The sequence below is a fragment of the Gordionus sp. m RMFG-2023 genome, chromosome 5 (genome assembly GCF_954871325.1).
Source record: "Gordionus sp. m RMFG-2023 chromosome 5, tfGorSpeb1-WG-v2, whole genome shotgun sequence".
Taxonomy (NCBI): domain Eukaryota; kingdom Metazoa; phylum Nematomorpha; class Gordioida; order Chordodea; family Parachordodidae; genus Gordionus; species Gordionus sp. m RMFG-2023.
This window is the reverse complement of record NC_088779.1, coordinates 27,292,938-27,313,420: the sequence shown is the minus strand read 5'-3', so window position 1 is coordinate 27,313,420 and position 20,483 is coordinate 27,292,938. Positions and strand designations below refer to the sequence as shown.

At 29.3% G+C, this 20,483-nt stretch overlaps 2 protein-coding genes across 5 annotated transcripts in view; one reads left to right on the top strand and one right to left on the bottom strand.

Moving 5' to 3' along the window:
* Positions 1-5,812: 5,812 nt before the first annotated feature.
* On the top strand, positions 5,813-8,771 carry LOC135930015 (uncharacterized). Of its 2 annotated transcripts, XM_065466781.1 has the most exons (6): positions 5,813-5,930; positions 5,972-6,061; positions 6,106-6,235; positions 6,277-6,317; positions 6,363-6,413; positions 8,422-8,771. In XM_065466781.1, exons 1-6 carry the CDS (start codon positions 5,883-5,885, stop codon positions 8,659-8,661), a joined length of 600 nt encoding a protein of 199 aa, XP_065322853.1. In that variant the 5' UTR covers positions 5,813-5,882; the 3' UTR covers positions 8,662-8,771. The 2 variants fall into 2 exon arrangements, with proteins under 2 accessions (XP_065322853.1, XP_065322854.1); XM_065466782.1 differs by lacking the exon at positions 5,972-6,061 and having other exon boundaries at positions 5,827-5,930.
* Positions 8,772-13,789: 5,018 nt separating this feature from the next.
* Positions 13,790-20,483, bottom strand: part of LOC135930018 (uncharacterized) — a 38,111-nt gene continuing 31,417 nt past the window's right edge. For all 3 annotated transcript variants that reach the window (XM_065466783.1, XM_065466784.1, XM_065466785.1), the window contains 11 exons: positions 20,175-20,287; positions 18,540-20,072; positions 18,231-18,338; positions 17,587-17,750; positions 17,165-17,285; positions 16,765-16,803; positions 16,237-16,355; positions 15,972-16,149; positions 15,674-15,822; positions 15,473-15,596; positions 13,790-14,389 (listed from right to left, as the gene is read on the bottom strand). In XM_065466783.1, coding sequence (XP_065322855.1) covers positions 13,866-14,389; positions 15,473-15,596; positions 15,674-15,822; positions 15,972-16,149; positions 16,237-16,355; positions 16,765-16,803; positions 17,165-17,285; positions 17,587-17,750; positions 18,231-18,338; positions 18,540-20,072; positions 20,175-20,287 — 3,172 coding nt within the window. In that variant the 3' untranslated portion in view covers positions 13,790-13,865. The remainder of the gene's footprint in view (positions 14,390-15,472; positions 15,597-15,673; positions 15,823-15,971; positions 16,150-16,236; positions 16,356-16,764; positions 16,804-17,164; positions 17,286-17,586; positions 17,751-18,230; positions 18,339-18,539; positions 20,073-20,174; positions 20,288-20,483) is intronic.

Here is a 20,483-nt window from a genome sequence, read left to right as displayed (position 1 = left end):
TAAATAAATATCCAGCCATGCTAATTGTTAAAGAAACAGTAAACGGATAATATTTCTTAAAAAAATTAAAATTCGGAGATCATATACATTTCGAAATATTAATTTTAAGTTTCCAACTGACCATAAGATGACCCATATTTTATCAAAAATTAATTTTCATGTTTTCGCCATAATTATCAATTATTAACTTAGCTATTGATATTAGATTCAATATTTGATCGTATTTAGTTTTAAATTAAAACTAATTATTTAACATCAGTAAAAAGCAAAAACAGACGTTTTTTGGACCTTTAACCCCGATTATCTCCGCTAATATAGTTGCTAATGCGCTAAAATTTTGTTTATAATCTAATGGGGACATATATAACCAGCCTACGATTTTTTATCGAAATCGAAAGGGGTCGGCTGAAAAGGGATTGATACAGCAATATATTTTGTCCTATTTCATATAAAAATTTAAGAGATAACCCAATAAATTTATCCTAATCCTCGCCCCCTTAAAGACGCCTACCTCCTATCCTCCCTCCCCTCTCAATAAAAATTGGATGCACCCCCTCCACTCATGTAGACGCTGATTGTTGAATTTAGTTATTTCGAATCTATATTTCATCTCGTTCAAACGTTTAACATATTTTACACATCGTATTTACCTATGTATATCTGTTGGTTCATTTATGTATCTCCAATCTTATTGTTATATTCAATCTCTTTATCTTTGATCATAGTCAATTTTTATTGTAGTTGGGTATAAAATTGGATAAATGTAGAAGCATTATGAGCCACGGACTGGAGGGTTCTTGACTATTTAAAAACTTTAAATTTTATTATGCGTGGTGTATATTAGATGCAAAGTGTGAGCCATCTGTTTCCAAATTTCTGAAGGCCTGAAATAGCTATTTATAAATGAGAGGCGGGTAGGCTGGTAGGGCAAAAATAAATGCCAATGCTAACTAGTGCAGAGATCCTAATTTATTAATAGATAATTATTTTTATTTTAATAGTTAATTAAATTGTAAATTATTCATTCGCGGAGAACATTTTAGTATATAAGAATTTTAACACATTGGTGGCTAATTTTTTAAATTAAGGTTACGATTGGTAACACCTACTTGATTCTCACCAACTAAAGTTTATTTGTAATTACTAGCCTAAATAATTATGAATCTTGAAAGATATTAATTATATTTTCCTGGGAGGTTATAAACGGTGGCTTATTATATTTTTTATTTATATCATGAGGTTACTTTACTACAAATAATATTATAGACGAAGCTTTTATGGTTTAGATTATATTTTGGAAGAGGGATTACCTCCATCTCTCAGTAGACCTTGATTGGGCGTGACAAATTTGCAATTTTATATAATTAAATTATTCAATATTATATCCAACTTTGTAATTATATTTAAATTTAATATGATAATTATGACGTTAATATAATAATGACCTATATTAATATTTGCATTCAATGTCTTATTTTCCATATTATATTCAAGATGTTCTACAGAAATAAATACTAAAAAATGTGATTATAAATTTTATTTTACTATTTTTATTTTGCAAATAACTATCAGCTAAAAATAAAAAGAATATCTTATATCTTAGAATCTTTTATTTTGTAAACAATCCAAGTATCTTATATTTTTTTTTAAATTTTTGAAAATTTATATCTTCATCGAGGATATATTTATTTATAAAGAATCAAAATCTAGTTTTTTTTCTAAAGACCCTGCTATGATCATTTTCATTGGGGTTATATAAAATCATATATATATGAATATGAAATAAAGTGAATTTATAGAAAAATTTATTTTAGCGAAATATTGTTAATATTGATTTTATTTAATTTAACTAAAGCAAATTAAAATAATTTGCTAGTAGGCTGATCTTAATTAATTTTTCGTTAAATCCTTTAATATATAATAGTTAATACATACCATTTGACATAATTTGATTGAGATTAGAATAAATGGATTCCAAATTTAGGCAAAAATAACTAAATGTTTAATGCTACTATCAAATAAAATTTCAATTGCTTTAAATAATATATACAAATTAATATACTCAAAGATTCCTTTATTAGTCTTAATTTTATCTTTCAGTTTCATTAGCCATTTAGTAGTACAAAGATAAAATTTTTCTAGTTTAAGACAGCCCTCCCCCCAAAAAAAAAATTTTTTGGCCCCCAAATCTGGCTTCCAGAAAAAATCTTTGGCCCCCAAAAATTTTTCGCCCCCCCCCCCCCATTTGAAAATTATTTTTAGAATTGATTATTTTTATATTTTTTAATTTAAATTCAAAAATATTCAAAAAACATGTCTATTAAGAATTGATTATTTTTATATTTTTAAAATAAATTTTGAATATTTTTCTATCCTGTTTTATTTTTATTTTTACCCAATATTAAATTATCATTCATTCATTTTTTTTCATTTGTTTTTGTTGTGTATAACATTCTCTATAGGTATCACATTTATATTATAATATATAAGCAGTTATTTTATTTTACAGCGTTTATTTTAAAATTATGAAGAAACAATCAGTTATAACTCTTATTTAAAGTTAAAGTTAAACAAATGTCAAGCAACATCACCTCTACAAACTACTAGTAATACTACATCAGAAATTTTAGAAACTGTTTCTTCTCATAGTTAGTATAAATTTATATTATTATTTCATGACTTATATGATATTGATATAGGGCAATACCTATATATTATTATTTCATATTTATTTATTTTATATAAAATAAGAAACAGACATTTATTATTAATATTATCATTTTTGTATAATAATTTTAATTATTAAAATAAATATATTCACTCATATTTCAAGATATGAATGAAGCTAATAATCTAGAAAATGATCCTCACTACACTCAGGTGGAGGAAGATGGTGAATAGTTTAAAATTTAACCCAAATTTTTCTATTTATATATTTTTGACAATATCAATAGGAGAAGGAGATTATGGTGTTTCATTTTTACATTTTGATTTTAAAACAAATAAAGACGAAGAAGAGACTCAATTTTCTTCATCTAGCAGCTCAGTCTCTCATTGTCAAGAGGCAACTAGTAATTGATTTATAAATATAAAAATATTATATTTTTTGGTTAATCTTTAAAGTTATAATGTTTATGACCTTTTTCTAGTTTTTAATATGAATATCTATAATTTTAATGATCAACTTTACTGATAATCTTCATCAGGGTTGGGCACTACAATATAGCAAATATTTGTATCTTAAATACAAGATAAATTTTGTGTTTGTTCATTTTCAGTATGCCCTTCCTTCGCCCATCCTAATGACCATTATTATTTATGACCCTTTCCCTCATTACAATTTATTAATTATAATATATTTAGTGTAAAAAAAGTCCTCTAATGGTTCAATTCAAATCCCAGGTGATCTTTTGAATAAATCACAATTAAACAATTACGCGAAAAAAGATATCCATGGAAGGCAAAGATCATTTCAAAAATCATGGTATAGAGGCCGAGACTGGTTGGAGTATAGTGTAGAAGCTGACGGTGCCTTTTGTTTTCCATGTAGGAAATACTTGTGTAATCCAAGTAATGAATTTGGACAAACGGGATTCAGAAATTGGAAAAATGCATTAGCTGCCAAGAAGGGACTGCTAAAACACGAGAGCGCAAAAGCTCATTTAAATTCAATTACAATATGTCATGATAAAAATCAAAATATAAACAAAGGTACAGAAATAACTAAAATGTTGGGAGGTGATCAAATTAATCGTAATCAATATTATATTAAATCAATATTTGATTTGATGCTATTTCTTAGCATACAAGAGATACCTTTCCGTGGGACTGGTTCAACAAATATTATGGATGCTGCAAAAGATGAAAACATAATTTATTCTTCTGGGCTATTTATAGCAATGTTTTCCTACACCATCCAAAAAGACCCTGAATTAAATAAAATTATGAAATTTATACCCCAAAATGCCCAGTATACATCACCACAGATTCAAAACGAAGTAATATCCATTATGGCAGATATGGTGCTTGAACATATTTCAGACAAATATAATAAAAGCGAGATGCCTTTTTTTTGTCTTAAGGCTGATGAGACAAAAGATGCTTCAGGTTGTGAAAACCTGGGCATAATAATTCGCTATATTTTTTCTGGAGAAATCCAATAAAATTTAATAGGAATCATTAATTTAGAGTGTCTTTCTGCTGAAAGCATTACAGATTGTATTTTAAAGCAACTTAATGATCTAAATATTAATTCAGCTAATATAATAAGCCAGGCATATGATGGTGCAAACGTTATCTCTGGCCGAAATGGAGGAGTGCAAACACTTCTTCAAAAAAAAATTAATAAAAATGTTCCTTTTATACAGTGCTACAACCACAAGTTGCATCTTGTGGTTCAAAATTGGTATAATAATATTGTTATTATTTCTAATTTTTTTAATTTATCAAATGCATTGTATAATTTTTTCAGGCGTTTTAACGTATCCTGTAAATATACAGGCCACACCCTTAAGAGACTTTTAGACCAGAGGTGGACTGGTCATTTGGAAACATCTCGCATTATTTGTGAGAATTTTGAGGCTATTGGTGAAGTATTATTTTACTTTTCTAATAGAACTCTTAATTCAGAGGCTCAATTCATGATTCAGTCGAAGCCTCTGGTCTTTTATCTCAATTTATTAATATAAATTACATTATATTAGCCATCATAATTTATGAGATATTAATTACAATAGATCCATAAATAAGTATCTACAATCAGTAGGTACTAATCTAGTGGATGCTAAAAATTGTATTGATTCTACTATCAATATATTAAAAAATAAAAGAAGTGATAATTCTTTTGCTTTGATTATGTTTAAGGCTGAAAAACTTTTATCAAAATTTAATCTTACTCCCCAAAAATCATCACGGGTAAGTAAAACGCCTAAAAATTTCCAAGATTTTTTAGTTGATAGCAAACTGGAATTCGATTGTGAAAAAGATTCCAATTGGAGTTCTTTAAAAGGGATATTTTATGAAATTATAGATAACTTTCTGGATCGTTTTTTAGACCGATTTACAGAAGATTATTTTAATCTTTTTTCATCTTTTAATACTTTGTCCCCCCTTGATGATTATTTTTTATCAGATAAAATGGCCTCATTAAAATCCCTGTTAAACTTAAATATGGAAACACTGCATCATGAAATGAAAGGATTGCTAGCTTCAGAAGCTAAAGAAAATCATAATTTTGAAAATATCTTACATATTATAAAAAAAATATAATCATGCATTTAAAGAATTATATAAATGCTACTCAGCAGCGACAATCTGGGATATCAACGGCTTCTTGAGGCCTCGTTCTCTACATTAAAGAGAGTTTTATCGAGCAGTAGAGAGTCTATGAAGGATAAACGTAAACAAAATTTAGTATTAATGGCGTATGAAAAAAGAATAATGCAGAATTTATCTTTTAGTTCATTTATATTAAAATTTAAAAATAAAAATCGCCGTATTCTATTATAGTAATATTTTGTTTTGTATATGCATATTATAGTATTATTTTGTTTTGTATATTCATATTATAGTATTATTTTATTATTAAATTTTTAATAAAAATAGGAAAATTTTTTTATGAATGCTTAATTATTTGTTTGATTTTAAAAAAATAGTGCCCCCCTTCCCTATGTAAGCACTTTGCCCCCTAAGTGAAAATTCCTGGCTACGGCCCTGTTGTTCTGTCATGATATGTAACGACAGTTACCGTTTAGCATATGATATATATAAATTATTAGTGATATTTTCATCATGCATTAAATAAATTTGTAATTTCCTAAACATCTGTTTTTAAATTGCTCTAAAATTTTTAACTATTCCGTTCCGCTATTATAAATATAAATATGTCAAATTTAACCGATTTAGAAAAAAGATTACATGACTTGAGAGGAGTAATTAAAAATTATGATATTAGCTTATTTATATTATTAAGGACAAAACTATACCTAATATAGAAGAATTAGAAAAAAAACTAAAAGAATTGCAGGATAAACCTAACATTACTTATTTTGATAATAATAACGTACACTATTAATTATTATCTTTATAATTTAAAAAAAAAACTAGATGAAATTAAATCATCCTCAGACTCCTGAAGATCTCATTAAACAAACCACACAATTAATACAACTTGAGAATAAATTAATACCTGATTTAACTGAGAATCAAATAAGAGAACGTTTAAAAAGATTAAGAGGCATAATATAATTATCTATTCCATTATATTTTTTTTGATAGAATGTGGAAATTTTCTTGAACCTTCAGGATTGCCAAATAATGTAAGTAGTGTGATCCTTGATTTATTAATTACTTATTTATCTTAGGATTTACCAACTCTTACTGAAGAAGAAGAAACTGATCAAATTGTTTCTAATGTAATAAATAAATATAGTAGAATTATTAATATAACATTACAATTTTTTTTGCTTCAAACAATAAATATACCTTTGACTTTTAACTTATTTCACGCACCTTTTACATTTTGATTTTTAAAAAAAAATTATTACATTTCTAAAACTTTATGGGGATTGGATCAAAAAAGTCTATATAGAATATTACTATTTTTTATAACTTGGTAATGCATAGACTTAGTATGAAATAATGTCTTTATAATTTCTTTAATTCAATATATAAAATAACAGTTATTGCTTATGCCAAATAATATTACCATGCCTTTCCTTTCGATATGCTTAGTTCTTTTTTTACAGATATGAGAATATCTCATTGATAATAATTTTAATTAAAATTAGTAACTTATTGTTAGCATATACAAATTTTAAAAAATTTGTCAATATTATTTACACCTTCTATGGTTATGATACATATGTAGTAATGTTTTTAATTATTATTTGCTTAGCTGCATTGCCAATTCCAATCATTATATTTTCATAATACATGAAATAAAAATATAATTTAGTATATCAATCAGATATTTTAGCAATACAACTTTGCCGGGCATGACTAAAGTACATCCCCGAAAACTACGCGTCCCTGGTCAAACGGGTTTAATTTATATAATATTGATAAAAAAATCTTATTTAGCTTTATAAGATGAGTTAAGAAATGTTTTTTATGATTTTTAAAAAAAATGATAACTTAGTAAATTTTTTTAAAAATTATTTTTTTTACATCAAAAAACTACGCCCTCGGTCAAGATACATTTTTTTAAAAAAAATAAAAGCAGGCTCATTAAATGAATACAGAAATTGTTTTTTTATGATTTAAAAAAAAAATGATAACTTAGAAAATTTTTAAAAATTATTTTTTTAAAATTAAAAACTACGCGTCCCCGGTCAAGATACATTTTTTTAAAAAAAATAAAAGCAGATTCATATTAAGCTCATTAAATGGATATAGACGCGTAGTTTAGTCAAAAAAAAAAATTTTCGAAAAAAAAATTATAAATACCATTTTCGGAATTTCCTTGAAAAACTACACGATTCTATATTCATTTTTATAAAAATAATCTATCTTGACCGGGGACCCGTATTTTAGTCAAAAAATGAAGAAAAAAAAGTGTTTTTTTCAAAATTTTACTAAGTTACCACTTTTTTTTTAAATAAAAAAAAACATTTTCTGTATCCATTTAATGAGCTAAATATGAATCTGCTTTTATTTTTTTAAAAATATGTATCTTGACCTGGGACGCGTAGTTTTTTTTATGTAAAAAATTAGTATTTTAAAAATTTTACTAAGTTACCACTTTTTTTTAAATCAAAAAAAACATTTTCTATATCCATTTAATGAGCTAAATATGAATCTGCTTTTATTTTTTTTAAAAAAATGTATCTTGACCGGGGACGCGTAGTTTTTAATTTAAAAAAATAATTTTTTAAAAATTTTAAGTTATCTTTTTTTTTTAAATCATAAAAAACAATTTCTATATTCATATAATGAGCTTCTGCTTTTATTTTTTTTAAAAAAAATGTATCTTGACCGGGGACGCGTAGTTTTTTGATGTAAAAAAATAATTTTTCAAAAAATTTACTAAGTTTTTTAAAAAATCATAAATAACATTTCTTAACTCATCTTATAAAGCTAAATAAGATTTTTTATTAATATTATATAAATTAAACCCGTTTGACCGGGGACGCGTATTTTAGTCATGCTCCAACTTTGCCAGTACCAATTTAAAAATTAAATATAATCCAAAAAAATCTTCATTTCCATAAAAATTCCTTTAAATGAATTTTAGCTGTAGTTTATTTTTTATATTTATTTTTTATCAATTCATGAATTAATATGTAGGCTAATTTTCTTAAAAATTTTAAAGGGTTATTATTATGAGCATCAATCATTGGATTGGTTAATAATATTAGCCTTATATTTTATCAAGTGATTGTACATGTTATTTCCTATTTTTTTTTTGACAAATTATATTAGATCATTAAAGAGGTAGAGATTGAAAATGCTATGGCCAAATATCAGTCCTCCTCTGAACCATCCTTATCTCAGGAATCTAAGGACTTAGAAACTGATGATGATATTAAAATTTGTGAATTATGCCCTCACCTTGCTGTTATCATATGTTTAGATTGTGAAAATAAATATTACTGTTCAGTGTGTTATGATGACTATCATGATAGTGGAGACTTTTTTGACCATAAAATTCAATTTTTTTAACAGTGTATTTTTCAAATTTACAAAAAAGAAGATTTATTTTCTTCAAATATGATTATATCAACAAGAAACTTGGCATTTGATAAATTCTGAATGCAATATTTTTATAACAAAATTACTAATCATACTTGATTAAACATTTTTTTTTTCTTAAAGTTATTTTAATATATTAAACAAAATAAGGGGGGGGGGGGGAATTAACAAATTATTATAAAGCATGGAAATACAATATATTTTTTCACTAAATTATATAATATAAATCCGATAAATCTTATCAATTCTCTATGAATATTTAAATTGTATTGTAATACTCTGTGATATGTTATATATGCCTCATGGAAAATTGATTCTCTAAATATACCCAACTTTTACTTAAGAATTAATAGTATTTATTTATAGTTTTATATCTATCTATCTATCAACAATGTATTTATTATATTTATAAATTATTAATTTTACATACTGATTGTAGAATAATTTTTAATATATTAATAAAAGAAATTTTATCATCATGTCATTAGAATGTGAATTTTTTAAAAAAGCCTTAAAACTGGCATGGCATTGGCCCATATCCAAATCTTGAAGAGCAATTTTCTCAGTTTCCCATCTCTTAAGGATCATTTCCCAACTAAGTTTTTAATTTTCCGCTATTCGTTTTCCTTCTAAATTAATTTATTTAATTATTTTTATTGTAATTAATTATTCTATCAAATTAAGGGTCGACATGACCTAACTTGTTTATAATCTAAAGAACGGTTTAATGCTATAGAGCTATTAACTCTATAATCTCCAACAAATTAGGGTTGGCCTTAACCCAAACCTTCTGGAACTCACGTATCCCTGTCTGATGGGAAAAGACCAGATGCTGTCACATACCCTGGTTTAGAGAAAAACACCTTATTTGGAATTTCACATGTGTCTCCAATTTTCCTCTAACCCAAACATTGATTCGATTATTACAGCTGAAAGGTCATTTGATAAAATGTAAAATATAACGAAAACTAACTCACAACCCCATAATATCAATTTAGCTTGGCGGCCTTTTTTTTAAAGTAATAATTTGTAAAATTGAGACTCCTTTATTTTATTTTTGATGAATAGGGAATGAGCTATGTTACTTTTATACCTTATAATTAAAATATGAACAACTATATATGTTCAATTTCCGATTATCAACCAATACATGTACCGCTTTAGGTCAGCATGTGTAATCTCTTACAAATTTGTTTGAATATGGTAGTAGATAACAGGGCTGTGAACTCTTCAAAAAAGGGTTTTCGTATTCGGCTAATTTTATTAAAAATGATCGGGTTCGAGCGGGTCGGGCTTTTAAAAAAAAATTCGGGTCGACCCTGGGAATTTTTTTAAATATATCTAAATTTATTAATTTTATATTAAAATTTTTTATTGTAAAATAAAAATATTTGATTTTATTTATTGAAACTATACGACTTATAACATATGTCTTTTATTTTGAGTAATTATAAAAAATAATTACTATATTTAAATAAATTCGGGCCGGGCCAGGTCGGTAGATTTTTTTTAAAAAAAATTTCGGACCGGGCCGGACTTGAAAAATTAGGCCCGATTCAGATCACTAAGCTCTAATATAAAAAAAACGATTCCACGATTTTAATATTGAAAATAAAATAAAAAAAACAAATATGTTTTAAATATTTAACATTGTTTTTTAATTATATAAATATTGTACATGTTATATTTTTAATACTGTTCAATTTTTTTATAACTTATAGAAAATAAAATTTTTAAAAATTTATCAACCCTGAACCCTAAAGGCTCTGGTTGAATAAAATTTCAGGGTTTGGGTTCACAGCCCTTGGTAGATACATTTCAAACAAAATCAAATTTATTAAAACAGTTTGAAAATGGCACAATCATTTGTAGTAGGGCTTCTTTTTTTTTGAAAAATATCCTATTCTCTGAAAAAGTGTTCCAGTATATGAATTTAATATCAACCTAGAATGACGATTCATTTATTAAAAGGTGTACATACGGCATTAAGACGAAATTTAAGAGACATTTAGACGAAATGCCTTTCAGTGGCGTCTGCTACGCCTGAATTCAGTGTAAGGTACACTTTTTAAATAGATCAATCACCAGTCGAAGTTAGTACTGATATCAGGCGCGTACGCGGGAATTTGCTGTGGGGGGGGGGGGGGGGGTAAGGTGGTAATAATTTTAAAATTTTAGAATTACTCTAGGAGTTATTTAATCAGTAATTTCTTAGGACTATAGTAACTATAGAATATTGACAATTAAAATATAAATTAATGGGAAAAAAATATCAATAAAAAGCACTCTTTGGATTGAGTTAATTTTATAATTATTTTATCAGTTGGAACTCCCTATGTATAATAAAGAGGTCTAAGACATTCAATTTGTTTTTAGAGGCAGTACTCTACAGTTTTGTTAAAGGGTCGATATGAATTAATTTTTAAAAACGGCATATTATCCTAAAAAAGATTACTCAGCCTCGAGATTTCGCACATAGATGGCGCAAAAGATATGGATATCTTTTGGGAAATCTCAAGGTTTAAGCAATATTTTTCTTGCCAAAATATTGAGTTAGCCTTTTTTAAATCGGGGGTCAATTCTAGCTATTTAACATCACTACTTCTCAGGTATCTTTTTTGCTGTTAAGAAGACAATGTTCTTTCATTAGTAGAAGTACTAAATGGGTAGTTGCCAAAACATAATAATTTCAATGTATTAGGAAAATAGGTTTGAAATCATGTGAAGTATTTAGCATTTTTTTGCAACATTATTAAACTGACATAGTTTGTATTCAGGTAGTAATGTATTACATGGGATACCTTAATATCTTCAAAATAGAAATCTGCCGTAATTCATTTTTTCCCCTCTATCATCTCAAATAGATTATGAAGAAGCGGTAATAAAATTTGCAGATTTGTTTGTGTTGACTGATTGATCATGAACCTTTCATTCATTTGAGTTATAAAAGTATCCAAGTAGATAAAGCAATTTATTATATAATACTCTTCGATAGACCCTATATTAATATCGTAATGATGGGTTTGTTTGGTTGCCTTAAATTCATAAAACTCAACTTTTGACTAAACAACATTTAATTTATGAAATTAATCATCTACATTGGCCCTAATTTCCTTAAAACTCCAAATAATGCTTTCAGCTATTCTAACCTCAATCAGATCGATGCTTGAAATATTTTACTTTAGTTTTGGAGGAAAAATGTTTTAATGGGGAAAACATTTGAGATCGATATTGTCATAAATTGTAAGATTTTTTTTTTATTAGAATGACAATCATGATGATAAAATTTTATCGTTTTTTTTGTAAAAGCATTTTTTTTACATGATTGTTAATTTATGCTTAAAAATCAATTAATTTTTTTACGATTTTTCAAAGATTTCTGGATTTTTTCATATTAGATCCATTTAAAAAGTAACTTTTAATAACTCTAGGCAGCTATGGTGGACATGGAAATTAAATTTTTTTAATTAAATTGCTTTATTTTGAGATTGTTGGATTCATTTGATTGTGGCTTTTTCTTCGTATTTTTGGAAGTAAGTTTTGTACGATTATATTTTTGAAAGTATAATCATTATTTTTTTAAATTAAGTTGTTTGCTATTTTTGTTAGATATTAATTCATATAATAAATTAGTAGTGTGTTTATTTCTGAATATGTAAATGTAATAATAATAAAACAAAATATTTTAGCCAGATGCATTTTTTTTAGCTCACCCCGCATCGCACGTCAATGAATATCATTGATTCCCACTATATGTAAAATGTCTATCTTGTAGATTTCAAAACTATTGTGGAATCATCTTTTAATTTATATAATTGCAATACATAGATAGACCAAGGGTATGTGGCGATACTGGCTTGGTAACATTATATATAATATATTAACTATATACTAAATTATCGATTTAACTGGAATTTTGATAATATTCATGTTGATAGTTTACTAATGAAATTTTAGATATACTCGCCATTTTAGGGGGTAATGATAAATCATGGTGGAGCGATTTTAGCAGCTGACAATTTTTTAAAAAATTATTAAAATTAATATTAATAAATAAAAATTGATCTCGTAAATAGATTTGTTAAAATCGATCAACTGTTAAATCGCGATCGCAATCGTATGAATCCAAGGTAAGCCACGACTAAAATTTATCAAAATAGCAATAAGAAAAATCCTTATATTTTTTCATATACCTAAACGTAATCACGTGGTCACGCCCTATCTAATAGGAGTAAAATTACAACGCTATCTAATATTTTAATTAAAAAATCAATAACGTTCTACGCTATACATCATTCCCCCAACGTTAGGTCATCCACAGTCATGTATTGCGTGGCGCTGACTATTTGTATCCTTATTTAGCAGATAAAGTTTTTTCTCCCCCCCCCCTAAAAGTTTTGTATAATTTTTTTATTAAACTATAATCCTCTAATAGTCAACTACCGTTTGAGAGATATTAATTAGTATAATATTCCCAGCTTTTATTATTTGAAATAAAAAAAAATTCATAAAATGCTACGTAAGATGCAAGGCATTATATTTTATCAATATTTTATTGAAAATCGGATAAAAATATCATTATTATTTATATATTAATCATTACAATTTTAATTATTTTAACCATGATTTATAAGTGTGTTCATCATCAAAAAAAAAAGAAGTTTAAAAAAAAATTGATAAATTCATTGATAATGCATTTAATATATATTTTTTTTGAAGAATAAGTAAAAATATCTCATAAAGTTATTGTACAATATTTTTTTAAAAGTAAAAAACTGGCTTGAATAAAGTATTACAAAATAGTTTATTAATAATTTTGCATAACGAATAATACAATAAATATTCATTTTTTAAAGTCTATTACATTAAAAAATAGTAATTGTTATCCGAATCATTGTTAATTGTAACTACTTAAACTCATCTTAAAATAGTTGATAAAATAATTTATTTAATATATCAAAAAAAAAGAAATATTTAGCATTTATTTCTAAGTATTTTAATGAGAATTAGTAATTATTATAATAAATTAAACCTTTTTTTTTAAATAAAATAAAATATATATATAATTGCAATAAGATATAATAGGATAATCCTGAATCTTTTCGATAATAAATTTACAAATATATATTTTATAACTTTTTTAAAAAAAATTTTTCGAAAGAATTATTTTTTTGTTATTGCGATCTTTCCCTGAAACGTCTTTTAGTCAATCTATAATATTCTGTGCCAGGAGCCATATTTCCCATTGTAGCTATGTTTGGCGCCATATTGGGACTTTGTCCGGCCTTCGTACAAGATTCGCAGCAGAACTGGGCAAAGTAAGGGTTGTGACATAGCTTGGCTTGAACCACGAGCTGACATTGCATGAGAGCAGAGTTGTCCACGCAAGCGCCCGCTGCTGGCGGAAGCTCTTCATCGCCCTTTTCAACTTCCTCGCCTCCCGCGGCCTCACTCTCGGGTTTTATGGGTGGTGGTATTCCTGTCACTCCGCCCTCGCCAGTCTCCCCTAAAGTTTCTCCGGCTCCTTCTCCTACCTCTTCGGTCCCGCCTTCTTTAGGTTCACCAGCATCCTTAGGTTCTCCATCATCCTTTGGTTCTACTTCATCTTTGTGTTCCTCACCACCTACCTCGGCTTCGCCACCTCCAAATTCGTCGCCTTTAGACTCAGCTTCTTCGGAATCGGGAACTACTTCGCCACCTTACATTTAAAAGAAAAAATAATAATAAATTATTATTTTTGGAAATAATATTAAAAAATGGAATGCCATTATAGGTTGACAACTAGGTTTTATGCATTTCTTTGTCACTTTGGGCCGAAATAAAATATGGTCATAATTTTATTCTTAACACTCATTTTCACCCACCCCCCCCCCCCCACTCCTCAATAATAAATTTTTAATGGTACTCCTGTGAAGATAAAATGGAAAGTTAAGAGTTAGAGCTTTATAACTTAATTCAATCCTATTATATATACTTAACGAATACGATAAGATCTTGTGTTGTTATAAAGGGCTCATTTTGAGTCGATTTTAAAAATGGCTAACTTAATATTTCATCCAGAAAAATATTACGCAGAAGATTTTGCTCATAGAAGGAACAAAGGTATGGGCATATATTATCGAAATCTCGAGGCTTGGGTAATATTGGCTAAAATATTGAGTTAGCCGCTTAACAACATTAAAGAGAAAAACGAGATAAAATTGCACTTTATCTATAATACTATAATACATTTTACCCTTAAAAAAGTGAATTTATAATATTATTGAATGTATCTTTTATTTTCAATTTGATTGAATAGTAACCTAAAATAATTATTAGTTGAATAATTACTAAGGATAACAAAACCTTCAAATCACAATTTTAAAATATAATTACTCATGTTTTTTGGAAACTTGTAGTCCCACCTCCGTTTTTATATAATATTGTTTTATTTTATTTTATATTTGATGTAAGAAAACTATTTTGAATAAAAAATTTTAATGTTAAAAAAAAAAAAAAATTACTAAGGATTGAAAAAAATGGAAATAGGAAATATGATAAGTGAATGAATAGCGATATGTTGGTTCTATGATACGCAATATTTTATTTATTTTAAATTTTTACAGATAATACGATATTTTGCGCATATAATCAAGGCCGTGTTATCATAAAAATTATTGAAATTATAGTGAAGGTCATGCGTTTATAAAACTATTTTAACAGTCTTTGGGTAAAGTATTTTGTCTTTTTGATAATTTTGCAAAATTGATATTTTTTAAAAACAAGAAAAATTAAGATTTACGTTCTAATATGACAACTTTCGTCTTATCCGATGCAGTTGTGAGCTTGTTCTTGGCTCTGCATTCATATTCGCCTCCGTCCCATTTATTAGCACCGGTTATTATCAGAGTACCATTACCTAATATCTTTAAAAGAAATATATATATATAATAGTAGGTTGCAAAAAATGACTGGGAATAATATTCATATGAAAATTAAAAACTTTAATTCTCGGATCATTTTCAGGAATTTGAGTATCGTCCTTAAACCATTCCATCTTTTCGTAATTACCCGAACCTCCGCAGGTCAATTTGATACTTTCGCCTTTGTGGTATTCCTTACTATGACTATCGATTTTGGCTCCTATGGATTCTTTTTGTTGAGTATAGATTTAATATTCAATAGGTGAATGAAAACAAAGTTTTATAATAGAAGCTTTCCATCCTTTCTTGAATCCAATCTTCACCATTCCTATTCCATTTAATTAGGTATTATTTTACCACACGCGAAAAAAAACTAACCTTGTAATTGAACCACAACTTCTCCGCTTCCCGATTCGCCATAGGGGTTATTGACTAAACATTTGTAGACGCCTTCATCCTGAGCCAATACTGGGTCTATAACTAAAGACATGTTGTCCAATTGAGTGTATCTTCCGCTATCCAAGTCTACCTTGTTACCACCCTTAAGCCACATAGCCTAAAATAAAATAAAAAAATATTATAAAAAATGTTAAAATAAAATTTTAAATAAGGATGAAAATATCATAAAATTCCTATTTTTTACATATGGTTCGATTATATCTTGCATTGGACAATCTAATACTAATCTTGCTCCTAAAGCACCTTGCCCAACAGCTGAAGCAGATGGGGTAGGGGTCGCCTGGGGCGCCTGTGTTGGAGGTCCTTATAATAGAAAAAATTATGACTATATAAAAAAAATTCTATTTATAAAAGAAAGAGAAGAGAAGAGAAGAGAAGAGAAGAGAAGAGAAGAGAAGAGAAGAGAAGAGAAGAGAAGAGAAGAGAAGAGAAGAGAAGAGAAGAGAAGAAGAGAGAGAAGAGAAGAGAAGAGAAGAGAAGAGAAGAGAAGAGAAGAGAAGAGAAGAGAAGAGAAGAGAAGAGAAGAGAAGAGAAGAGAAGAGAAGAGAAGAGAAGAGAAGAGAAGAGAAGAGAAGAGAAGAGAAGAGAAGAGAAGAGAAGAGAAGAGAAGAGAAGAGGAGAGAAGAGAAGAGAAGAGAAGAGAAGAGAGAGAGAAGAGAAGAGAAGAGAAGAGAAAGATTTTACATAATTCAATATATATTTATTTTGATACTTCCTGCATCTGGTGTGACTCCGGGAACAGTATAAGTATCTTAAATAATATATAAATTTTATATTTAGGTTGAGAACATTAATCAGAATATTGAACGAATGAAAAAGGGTTATGATTCGGGTTCCAAATAAATCATATAAAAAGTGTTTCCACTTCTGGTTTCAAAAATCTTGGTGAAACGGGTTTTTGGTCCGGATTCCTAAATATAATGTCCGTGAGTTTCGAGTTTCATTTCCGGTTCCAAATTATTTTAAAAGCAATCAAAAAAAGATTTTTTTTTAACAAATAAATAAAAAGAAAACCTTCCAAAAATGATATCATACTAAAATATACAACATTTTAAAAAATTACAAATCAATAAGGCAATAAAAATGTGATTTAAATGATTTAAAATATTTACCGCTAACAACTAATTTTATATCGGATAAAGCAGAGGGTCCGACTCCGTTATCCGCTCGACATATATAAGCACCCGAATCTTCCGCCTTTGCTTGATTAATTTTTAAACTTCCGTTGTTCAACTTTTAGTATTTTTTTTTAAAAATGGAAATTGATAAATGAATGATGTTGAGATTGTTAATATGGAATTAAATAACCGCTTTAACTTAAGTTTTTTTTTAAACAGTTACATAACTTTAAAAAAAGACATCAAATTTTAAGAAACATTAACTTGTGCATAAAATTTGAATGCGTAAAATTTCTAACGAATCTCTGCATCATAAGCCTATATTCCCTACGATGAGTATTGATAATATATATATTATCCATCCTTCTACAAGAAACTTACAGAATTATTTTAAAAAAATATATAGATAAACTAACCAAGATTGTATGGGCGTTATCGGGCTGTATTATATTTCGGTCTTTGTACCAAATTATTCTAGGTTTCGGATTTCCTTGAGCATCGCAAGGGAGTTCAACATTGTCTGCAGGTCTAACCACATATTCACCCGGAGCTGGGGATATCTTAGGCGCGCTTTGGCCTGCTGAGATTTTTTTTTTAATTTGTAATGAACAAAACTAATTTATATTATACTCAATAAATCCTGAATAGAATTTACTTGAATAGAGTTCTTAAGAATCTTATATAATTAAAATTAATATATGGCTTGTTTTCTTTTATAATTCAAGGGTGTCGAAAATAATTTATATACCCTATGAAAGCTAAAGCAAATGATCATTAACAAAAGCGTATTTAAAAAATAAAATTTATTCAGTTTTCCAAAAAGTTGAGTTTGGTAAAATATGAATTATTAGGATTGTAAATAAAAAAAACCTTATATTATGAAAATTTAATATAACGTGAGACTTAACTCTTCAAATTTTGATTTTTGTGTTATTTTACGATCAAATCGAACTCAAGATCCCTTAGACTAGTAAATATTTTCTTAGACCCTTTATTTTGTAATTTATGCGGGATAGGATTAGAACCACGCCAACATTTTAAAATACTAAGTTAAATATACCGGAAGGTGGTTGTCTCGCAACAGCCACACCTGCAGCAGCAGCAGCAGCCGCGGCGGCGGCGGCAGCAGCTTGAGCAGCTCTAGGATCACTTGGCCGTTGTTGTTGACCTTTTAAAATCATTATAATAAAACCGATTAAAACTTTCTATAACTTTTCTCATGGTTTAGATTGGTTGTAGAGGTAAAACAAAAATAAGAATCAGCCAACTAAATTAATCACTCCTAATAAAATTTCAATAGAATTTACAATCAAATCTAAAGGAAAATATGGATCATTTAAATAGTTCATGTATAACAAATCTTACTGACCTGGGTAAGCCGGTTCTTGGCCAGGATAACCAGGTTGTTGACCTGGATAACCCGGTTGTTGACCTGGATAAGCTGGTTGTTGACCTGGATAAGCCGGTTGTTGACCTGGATAAGCCGGTTGTTGGCCTGGATAGCTGGGTTGTTGACCTGGATAACTGGGTTGTTGACCTGGATATCCTGGCTGTGGAGGGTATGCGCCGGGTTGTCCTTGACCATATTGTTGAGGATATTTTTGTTGCTGCTGAGAGGGTGAACCCGGGGGACCCCTCTGCTGCTGCCTGATTTGTGTTTCGTAATTGATCGGTAAAACTCCACCTGGATAACCGGGGGATCCTGGATAACCGGGAGATCCTGGATAACCGGGGGATCCTGGAGCTCCTGGGTACCCGGGTTGCGTAGGAGGTTGACCAGGTTGGCTGTAAGGTGGATATCTTGCCGCACCGTAACTAGGGTCTTGTCCCGGTACGATTGGTGGCTGGCCTAATTGTTGACCAGGCTGTAAACCCTGTGATATCGAAGGTCTTTGTCCAGGAATAGCTAGATATCCTGGTGCTCCGGGGTATGGAATGCCAGGATAACCTGGAGACCCAGGAATCGCGGGATAACCCGGACTGCCTGGAGTGCTAGGTCTCGATGGGTACCCTGGAGGTGCCGATCCACTAGGGTATCCTGGATAACCAGGATATACTGCTATGCTCGAATGAATTGAATCGGCCGGATAACCCGGCTGACTTGGCCGTCGTTCTGGAATTGGTTGTCCTGGCTGACCAGGTGAACCAGGTTGCCCTGATTGTCCAGCTAAACCAGGTTTTCCTGGTCGTCCATAACTTGGTTGTACAACATCTGGTTGGCCAGGTTGCCCTGGCAATTGAGCAGCGGCACCCCCTGGCCCTTGAGGTCGGCCTCTTTGTTGCTGTTGCCTGGCTCTCTCTTGATTTAGACGATCCTGCTCTTGCTGTAACCATATACGCTGTTGTTCGCCTGTAGATAACCCTGGGGCGCCTGCTTGTCCGGGGTAGACCGATATTCCTGGCGAGCCAGCCTGTCCTGGGTAAGATCCTGTACCATATCCAACTCCCGCCACGGCTTGAGATTTTCTCAGGTGTGGTTCAATGGGTTCTAAACACTTGGTCGCACCACACGTGTCGCTACAACATTTAGAGCTATCGGGGCAGTATGCATCGTTAGCACATTTTTCGTAATTAATAGATTTACCATCGGCCCCCATTCTAGGAGGGCATTGACCACCCGGTGGTGAATCTGGGGGTGGACATGTACCAGGTTTCTTCTTAGGCTTGCACACTGGTTGAGGCACACATTTAGGGGTACCAGGTGTAGAGGTCTGCTTATCACAACCTGGCCCGGAGTTCGGGGTTCTTTCTAGCAAACACTGGGAATCTCCTGGACAATTATGTGTTTGGCATGGATCTAAGCAATCGCAAGTTTGACAGCCCGCATTTTGACCGTACCCATAAGGACAAAATCTTACGCATTGAACTGATGCACAAGGACGTCCCGATATGGATACACCACCTTTTATTAATTATATATTAAAAAATTGATATATTAGCGTTATCACTCTTGAAATTATAATATTACTAAAAAAACAGGTTAATTAATCTATTAAATTTAAACCTTCATTAATAATCATTTGTCCTCTGTTTTGGTCAAGAGAAATGACTTCTTGAGGTCCAGGCTGTAAAGCCATCACGTCATTACTAGACAAGGATCCACTTGATAATCTTTCTCTATATAATATATTTATATATAAATTATGAATTTATTTTCATTCGAACAGGAAGAAATCTCATTTTTTTCTGATGCTTTTATAAAATATTTCTCGGAATCAAATCTTTCGAGAAAAAAATTGGATTGGTTCTGGCAATTTTTTTTATCGATCCAGGGATGAAAATACGTCAGATGCATGGATCCACTTAACATATA